This window comes from Gobius niger, assembly GCF_951799975.1.
Source record: "Gobius niger genome assembly, chromosome: 9".
Classification (NCBI taxonomy): domain Eukaryota; kingdom Metazoa; phylum Chordata; class Actinopteri; order Gobiiformes; family Gobiidae; genus Gobius; species Gobius niger.
In genome coordinates, this window is record NC_136860.1 from 16941279 (window position 1) to 16951329 (window position 10051).

Consider the following 10051-nt stretch of genomic DNA (forward strand, 5'->3'; position numbering starts at 1 on the left):
TCAGGAGGAAATGTTTCTTTAGCCACACAAGAGCGGCGGTGCCCTGTCAAACTCGAGGCATAGCCACCAGTCAGCGAGGCGTTTTTTTTTTGAGGGGGAGCCAGGAAATTACCTGAGGGGAGCAGACATTGTGCCGGGCTCGCTCGCACGGATTTTGACCAAACTATATCAAAGTCCCCGCGCTCAGTCAAACCCCGTCCCCTGCTCGGAGTCCCCCTTTCAGATTAAAATGCAAAATCTCGCTTTCATGAACCGAAATTCTTTGTTATTGGCATTTCCATACACGTCACGGCAACACTTACTAATAAATAACTCGGTAGCCTTTCTGGGTGTTTTTTTATTTGTGACTGAACTTAATCAAACCGGCACGCCTGCTTCTTCTAATTTTTTTGTGTGTTCCTTCATTTGTCCTCAGGGTTAATCTTGCCACACGCTTTATCAGCCTGTAGTCAGACTTCAGACCCGGCTCTTGTCCTGTGTGGTTTGTGAACGGGACCGTATAGAGAGCAGAGGCGCCCAGCAGGACCCCCGCCTCCCCACCTACCCACCCCTCTCCCCTCTCCCCCCCCCTGACTGTGAGTGTAAAGCCGTGGGAGAGGACCGGGAACATTAATCCCTTCAAAGGAACACATCTAATTCAAAATCTGCCGCCGCAAACTCGTCGAGAGGACACTGATTGTTTCTGCAGGGAAGCCAGATAGAGATCAGAGAGCCAAACTATAAACTCCCATTTGTAAAGGCACAAGTCGCGCACACCAACGCAACATTTTTTGGGGGGATTAATCCAATTTGTATACGTACAGTTTATTTTGGTCGGGGAGTTGCCTATAGTGTCACACACTGGTTGCAGTGATAATTCAATTGCTTAAAGACTGACACACAGTAGACTCCGCACTTACTCCTAAACTTGTCTCAACTTCTGTTTGGTCCGGACAGGAAGCAGTTTTCAACAACACAATAACAAAACAATACAAAAAATCTCAGATGTTGTTTGACCACATGACACATAAGACAACTTCACATCCTTTTTTTTTTGCTTTTTTTTTGCTTTGACATTAAGTAGCCTATTGGACAAGACTGCATGGAAGGTTGGCATCATTTTAGGTGCCACTTTTGACACTTGCAGCCGGTGTTCTTGCGATGCATTAGAAATAACAGAACTAACACAGGTGTGGCGAGGAGAGAACTGAACAAACTGGCTCAAAAATAAGAAATGAAATAATAAAGCTATATCTGATCGTGCCCGTTTTTGTTTAAGCTCAATGAAGTGAAACGAGCTTTGGAGATTATGATAAAAAAAAAAAAACTGACAGAGGAAATAATTCAGAGGGACATAATGAAGTGTTTAATGTAATGAACGGTTCAAAAAAAAGCGCTCGAATCAGAACATGTCAAAGAGACGCCCGATTGTCCACAGATCTGAAGTTTGTGTTGAGTCACTTGAGTCGCCTCCCATCAAACAGCCAGGAATCGCTCTTGGAGATCTCCCCGAGATAACAATGTCACATTGTCACATAAGGCTCTGCTACAAATCCTTAATTACAAAAAGAGGATCAGATGACTACGGCGTCCAATGGCGGGGTCTCCAGGCGGCGGGGGCGTCTTTGATCAAGAAAATCCAATTATTTGTGTATATACATTTCCCACATAGTGATTACTTCATTAATTGTCCCGCCTTTATCTCCTCCCTTCCCACCCCCCCTAATAATCAGCCCCTTTATCCAGAGCAACAAACACACCATAGGAGCTTTGTGGATTCAAAGGATTTGCTTTCCCCTCTCAAAGAGCCGCTATTCTTTGATGATTGGGCAGCGGCAAACTTCAAAGTAATAAATCTTATTTCTGACTGGCTGGCGGCCCACCAAAGTCCTTATCAAATTCTAAGAAGTGATCCCTCACTCCTCAGATGGTCCAAGGATATCTGGCAGAGAGGACGCGCCGAGACGCAACGACACGAGACGTTTTTTACAGCGAATGAACGCATTTGACTGACTTTAGACTTTTTATTCGCTTTTCCCCGAGCGGAAGGAAAGGAGGAGGAGGACCATGGCAGCGGTGGCGGTACTTCGGAATGAAACTCTCCAGGCTTTTCTCCAGGTTTGTGCAAACTTTTACCTGAGCAGCCAAGGAGGAACCGCTAAAGTTTGACGGCAATTACGCGCGCGTTATCTTGACCAGGCGACCTGTGCCATTAGAGGCTATCGCTCAAAGACACGCACAGAACACGCGTAAAAAAAATTTTTTTAGGTAGATTTAGCTGCTACGATACAGTGATTGAGCCAGGGGTTTTTCTCCAGAACATTTATGCATTTTAGTGCCGTGTGCAGGTTTTAGGCTTAGTTTATAGTTATAGTTTATATTTTTCATTTTGGTGATCTCTCATAAACTCCTCATCTGGAACTCTTGTCTCTGTTGCGCACTGACAAAGACTATTTAGACTCTAATGTTCACTGCGACGTGGAGTTGGCCTGCTCTGTTGATTTAAGGAGAATTGACTCGTGCAAACGTGCAAAGTTGATCGTCGCTGTTGCCTGTTGGTTCTAACACAAAGTCTTTGTCTGCAGGACCGCACTCCCAACTCTTCTCCGGAGAACTGTAAGCACTCCCCGCTGGCCCTCCTGGCTGCGACCTGTAACCGGATAGGCCACCACCACGGCTCCAATCCCGCTGACTTCCTGCAGGTCCCCTACGACCCCACTCTGGGCTCCCCGTCGCGTCTGTTTCACCCGTGGACTAACGAGAGCGCGCCGGCTGCCCCTAACTCCACTTTTGGACTACCATCCAAGGCGCAGCTAACCACGCACCTCCAGAGCTCCTTCAGTGCGCCACATGAACTGCCTCTCACGCCCCCTGCGGACCCCTCGTACCCTTATGACTTTTCCCCGGTCAAGATGCTGCCCTGCTCCATGCAGTCCAGCTGCCCCCCGCCCACGTACGTCCCGGCTGTCAGTTACGCAGCGTCTGCTCCTATACCCCCCACTATGCCCAGTTTCGTCCAGCAGCAAAGACAGTTGTCCCCAAACCCCGGCGAGGACATCCCGTGGTGGAGCTTGCAGCAGAGCAACCACGTGGGCCACTCTTCCCCTCTTGGTCCACATCGCTTTCAGCTCCAGAGGGGCTTAGTTTTGGGACACACGGACTTTGCACAATATCAGACTCAGATCGCCGCACTTCTTCACACCAAGTCTCCTCTTGCAACTGCGAGGAGGTGTCGGAGGTGCCGCTGCCCCAACTGTCAGGCGTCCACGTCCAGTGATGAGCCCGGAAAGAAGAAACAACACATCTGCCACATACCGGGCTGCGGGAAAGTTTATGGGAAGACGTCGCATCTAAAAGCGCATCTGCGGTGGCACTCGGGGGAGCGCCCGTTTGTGTGCAATTGGCTTTTCTGTGGCAAAAGCTTCACGCGCTCAGACGAGCTGCAGAGGCACCTGAGGACTCACACGGGCGAGAAGCGCTTCGTGTGTCCGGACTGTTGTAAGAGGTTCATGCGCAGCGACCATTTGGCCAAACACGTCAAAACGCACCAAAACAAAAAGGGCAAGTGCCACGAGAAGACACTGGAGCACGTGAAAAGGGAAGACCCCAGGAGTTTGCTGTAGCACATCAGCCTTCAGACTGCAGGAGGTCAGGGCAGTGGTTCTCAAACTGTGGGCCTGGGCCCAAAGGTGGATCCTAGTACTTTCCCAAAATCAAGAAGCTCCTCTACTGCTTGCGTTTGTTGATATATAAAACCAAATTCACGGTCAAGATAATATTATTAAAGTGCACCAAGCACAATAAAGGAAAGGATCCATTAATCACCAGTCAAATATTGTTAGTTGGAGGACGGTTGTCATTGGACAATCAGTAATTTGAAGTACTTTGGAAAATCCCCAGTTTACCAACCGCTGCTCTAAAGTCCACGGGTACATAAGGATCTCTGTTTATTATCTGATGAACCATTTGACCGTAGTTGAACATCTCTGGTCTGTGTAGCACCTTTGTAAATATAAAGTCATCAGTTCATGCAGGACTATGAGGTCTCATCAGGTGGATTTCACTGTCTATACCATTTCAGGAAGACAAGTGTGAAACTTGTGTTTGGATCGTAATGTCTTCGGTGGAAGATTCACTCCCTGTAAATTATTTAATAGCTTTTGTTGAATGAAAGTGTCAGTTTTGCTCCTTTTGGGGTGTTTTTAAGCATGCTCTTACAAAGATCTATTGTTGATAAGACCCAAATACTGTGTGAGAATAAAGATTATAACATTTTACTCTTTTAAAGACTAATTTATTCAAGCCTGAATCTAAAGTTGTATTTTGAAATATTTCCATATACATGGAAGGTATTGTCTTCCAATGTTGTTTTGAAGAGGTTTCCATAACCGCTATACCTGTGGCTCGAGCAGATTCCTAAAAAGTACAATCTTTTTGCCTCTCCCACCTCAGTCTAAAGGCTATGTACACTTCAAGAGCATTGCAGTTTTAAATAGCCAAAGGTGTATTTCTGTTTTTTGGGGGAATTCATTTAAATTGCGAAACTGCCCAGAATCAGGTAATTGGGATACAATGCTGTTCAATCAGACTGCCCGCTTAGATATGAAGAATATCGCATAAGCAAATGCATAAGGACATATTTTTTTAAACTATTTTTTTTTTCTTATTATATTTATCAATCTCAGTCTGGATTGATAGAAAATTGGTATTTTATGATCAACGATGGGGTGATCGACGAAATGGATTTTTTGGATTTGTAAATTAAATTTGAATTATACAATTTAGGAAGGTTGGAGAATTACATAAATCAATAACAATCGAAACATGTTTCTTTGTGCCTAATTTTCTGCTGTGATTATCATTTATTTCTTCATTCTTTATTATTCGTTATTATCTATTTAGGCCTAATCTAAAATCGTTTAGATTTTTATTTTTTAGACTATATGAATACATATATTTTAATGAATCATTTACCTTTTCCTAAAGAGGCAACTACATAAGTAAAGGAATGGATGCAAAGTCAAGGCGTGTTGCCTTGATGGTCCCGACAGAGTTTTGTGCAGAACAGCGCCCTCTGTCGAGCGTTTCCGTCGCGGTTCAGCAGAGCGGGGACGGAGCCCTTCAGGTGAGCGCATTTCACGCTTCTCTCCAGCTCCACATTTGATGTTGTAATGTGGTGAATCTAATGGACTCCAACACTATATTATCAAACACATTTCTATTTATAAGCCACAGCACAGGCGCACTAAAACGCTAAAGATACATGTCTGACAAATTATTTCAATCAGCTTTAGTCACTGTTAAAGCGTTGATTGACTTTCAAACAGGCTTAGCTGAACAATTAGCAATTGAAGATTTTGGACAATGCATAACTATGGCTGTCAAATGCTGACAACTCTGGTCATCCATGAAAGGGCTCTCAACATACAGGCCCAGTTACTTTAAAGTTCATTTTAGACCAGGACTGTTTTCTCACTAATGAAAGTAAGAACTTGCTGTTGCTTCTAAGGGAGGATTATGCAGAAATCATCTGAACCAGTGCACTGGTCTGAAGCTGTAGAAAGTGCAGGCTACATTCCTGCTGTTTTAACTATCCCTGTGTGATTATAATGTTAGTTTGTCATTCACATCTGTTCATCCACAATATATTTAACATGCAATTCAACCTTATCCAAAAAAACAATCTAACACCTCTGTGCCAGTCCCCAACTTGGATAAACAGAGTTCGTCCTTTTACCTATTTTTTTAATAACAAACAATGAAGGACGAAGCCGCGAAATTACAATGCTCGTTGTGGTCCAAACTCATTCCTAACTCCCAACAACCAAATTCGTTACAGGGATGAGTTTATGGGCGCATTTCACAACTTGCAGGGTCACTTTTCCGGATTATTGTCTGTATGATGCTACAAAACTATCCTGCAAGTGCATAAAATTGTTCCAAATGCTTTATAATTAGATGCACACATTTTCCCACAAATGTCTGAATTTACAATATACTAAAGGAGGACAAAACGAATGATGTTCCATCACTTGAAACAAAAACAATAATCAGGTCTAGTGCCTTTAAGCAGTGTTGATCAGATGTTCATTTGATGGCATGAGCTGGAGATATTGACGCTTTAGTCTGCTGCTGTAAGTGCTCCAGTGTGATTGAGGTTTGATGTGCCACATGAGACCAGTGCAAACTCCAAACAGCCTGGGCTGCTACTATTGACAGATTTACTAAGACAATAAACTTCATGTTAAGACATGATCAACAAAGCTCTCAACCACATTAGGCAAAAACTAACAATGAGGCAAAATCTGCTTTGTTCTGGCAAACAGATAGCAACATTTAGAGCGACAATAACACATAAACATACTGTTATTTGTATTATTACTGTTACACTAATATTATTATGAGACAGTAGAATGTATGTTTCAATGTGAGCAATATTAGAAGAAGCATGCACTATTATGCATGTTAAAATCTCTAATGGTTTATTAATTCCTTGAATTTTTGTGGTTGCTAAGTGCTATTCTGTCGTAATTTTTCATTCCAAACTCAGTGATGATATAAGCTATTGTAATAACAGCTACAACAAGATAGACTGATGGAATCGAGGCTACCAATCTGTGCTATCGGCCTCTCCGACTTTCGGCGACCACTCACTCACACAGGCGAAGTGGGAGAAGTATCTTCCCCACTCAGCGACAGTCTGCACCTGCGGGAGCCTGGATTCCAACCGTCAAGCTTTCAGTCATGAAACAACCTGCTCTAGAATCTGAGCCACTGTGGGCTCAATCTCATGCTCTACCTCAGGAGTCACCGTTTTAGAGCTATCAGTTTTTAAACATATCCAAAAGACCTGATTACATTTACACTATTTAAATGTAGGATATTAACCAGATATTTTTTATTGTCTATTTTTTGATAACTGGTGATGATCATAAATAATAAACCTGAGTTAAAGGCACACTGCGTAACATTTTGGATTATACTGTTGCCAGCGATACAAAAATGCTCCCACTGACCTAACTGATTTAATTCTAATATTTCGCCTCCTTTTGTCAGCATCTCCATGGAGACGAACTGGAGATGTCCCGCTCCCAGTAAAGTTAGAATTAAGTCTGAGCAGAGGTGAGCCCCTCACAGCACACAAGTTTGTTTGCTTGTTGGGCAACATGTTCATTTTTCAGTGGTGAAAATATAATAAAATAAAAGCTTGTATTTCATTCTGTTCGTTGAGTGAAATGTTGTACTTTGTGGCTTCAACATTAGATTTTCTTTCTTTGATTGGAGGAAACAAAGCATAAAAAAATTGACCTAACTTTTATATGAATCGATGTGACACTTCACTTCTCAATATAAATTTTGATTCCATACTGTATTGCAAAACATTTATCTTTACTGTGAAACAGATATTAGGGTCACTGTACTACCTCAGTAAGAAATATATTTGGAAAATAGGGCCTGTGTATCACATATAACATTTACAACATTACATTTTTAGACTTACTTAGTACTTATAACTACATATAACCGAAATCATTAGGAATTGTTAAACCCCACCCCTCTTACCTTCTTCCCTTTGGACAGATGGAGGAATCCTCTGCTGTGACTCAAGAAGATGCAAACTGGAATAGGAGGTCAGTGGAGCCCGCCCCACACTGAGCTGCATGATTTATACATCAGTAAACACTAATTAAAATGTAATTATAACATTTGGTTTCTGATTTCCATCTCTTTATTGAATTCATAAATGTTTTTAGATAGCATGTGTGTCATATAGGCCTGTATCTGGAGCCGAGGCGGGTTGGTCCCAGTGGAGGTGTCATCAGCATACAGGGCTAACACTATGTACTTGACCCTCTTTAAGCTATAACTGCTGCGCTTTTAAATCTTAAATTAGCCTTATGCACACGTTGAGGACATTCACAGATGGACCAATAAAATCAGACACAAGGGCTTATTGCAGAAAGGGGATTATGACTAGTAAGAGAACACAGGCATTGAAGCAGCCTTGTGCACAATATGGTCACTGCTTAAAGGTAGAATGACCTTTGGTGACTTCAACAGATTCATTCATTGCCGCCTCTTTTGTATTATGTGTCATATCAGAAAAGTTATTTTTATTTGCTGATTACTTTTTGATAGGGACGTCACAATTATAAATTTCACAATAATTGTGAAGAGAAATACTGCAGTTTTACTTGCTTATTTATTTATTCACAGTTATCGAACTTAAGGAAGAAAATGCCAAGAGTAGACCGGTCACGATAACACATTTGAAGTTCTATATGTTGATGCAGGAAAGTATTGCGATAAATGATATTATTGACTCTAACGATACTAGCAGTGTCGGGGGTAATGTATTACAAAAGTAACGAGTTACAAAAATAAAATACTTTTTTCAGTAACTAAGGAATATAACATATTACTGAGACAAAATACGGGAATATATTAGTCATTACGATTCAAGTAACTTAATTTACAAGTGCATTTTAATGTACGAATGAAAAAATGCCAAACTCCCTCAAATAACATGAACCTGCCAGAGTCAGTTGGACACTGGTGTATTAGATCTGCATTTACAAAACACAAGAGAACGGGGGAAAGTGAAGGAAAAAGAAATACTGCACTACTACTGCACTTTTGCTCAGTGGCATTTTTACTATTTTCCGTTTATAATTTGCCAAAAGTAACTCAAAGTAGTGTAACTCAGCTACATTTTTGAAACCGTAATATGTAATACAAACTTGTTACTACTACTTATTTTGAAAGCTGTAATCACTAATATAAAATATATATATATTTTTTTTAAGTAACTTGCCCAACACTGGATACTAGATACTGTCACCCAAATATGACAGTAAACCTTTGTTCAAAAAGTGCATAATCATATCCGAAAATACCTCACAAGCTGCAATAAACACGAAATATAATGTAACTAAATTTGCTTCAGTTAGAAATCAAAATTTTACAAAGAAAAAATAGGGGGGGGGGCTAATAAATGTACAGTTGATAATTATCGAGCCCAAAAATGTATCATTTATCTGTTATTTATTGAACGATAACTCGATATAGTAATTATCGTGACAGCACTAGCCGAGAGTTTCTCAAAAACTTTACTGTCTCAATATTCACAACAAAGAAGGAAGACATAGCATAGCAAACGCACATGGTTCTTTTGGGACTCTTCCTTTGGCAACGTCATGCAATGAACGTCATGCAATGAATGAATTGATCCAATTTTCTATATGCTCATTGGATTATTGTGTTTTGGGTGGATTTAACACTGGACGCTGTATATTCAGACTTTACAATGAGTGTGCACTGTTTGCCACTTAAATAACATGTGCTACTTGCCTCTGACACCAATGAGCCCCCATGTGTCAATGTGGAGAATTACGTCCATCCAGAAATTGTGAAACAAGGTCAGTGTTGTGAGTAAGAGAGCGTTGTAGTCTCAAGGGACAGTCACACACTATGAAACATGAAAGACAAATTAAAATATTACTGTGGAACATGTACGACTCATTTGGGTTTCTTCTGTTGATTTTCAAGTGCTCTGCAATTATAGACTGTGATGATTAGAGATCATTTCATTAATGATTTGGTAATACATTTTACAGTTTTTCTTTCTGATTTAGGGCATGGTTTACATACAGTTTACACTAAATCTTGTCAAATAAAGATGTATTTTCGACCCAATGTTGTCCTTGCTCTTGGCCTGGTGAGGTGGTGCTGCTTTAACCTAATCTGTCTGCGTTTTACTGAGTCAGACACCACCTTGTGGACGATTCCGTTATAGCTTTCTAAAATCTGCCACAGTCCAGCACAAGGAGACTCTTTCTTAACTTATCTATCTAGTCTTATCTGTCCTTTTTATTTTATTATTCATTAATCGTACATTCTTATTCTGTTAGTTTCAAAATGTTACCTTACATTGTTCAACACTATAGATCAATGACATTACTTTATTTAACATTAAGCCAGGTAATAAAAAAAAACATTGAAGGGTCAATATCAGAGATATGATTTACTTTCACATTATTGGTCGGTGGCACTTTACCCTAGTGGCAGTGCT

The 10051-nt window shown here is 41.0% G+C and overlaps 1 protein-coding gene across 1 annotated transcript; it reads left to right on the forward strand.

The window, feature by feature from the left end:
* Positions 1-1738: 1738 nt before the first annotated feature.
* sp5a (Sp5 transcription factor a) lies at positions 1739-3602 on the forward strand (the record flags this gene model as incomplete). Its single annotated transcript, XM_079563051.1, has 2 exons — positions 1739-2097; positions 2565-3602. Exons 1-2 carry the CDS (start codon positions 2047-2049, stop codon positions 3600-3602), a joined length of 1089 nt encoding a protein of 362 aa, XP_079419177.1. The 5' UTR covers positions 1739-2046.
* Positions 3603-10051: the final 6449 nt, after the last annotated feature.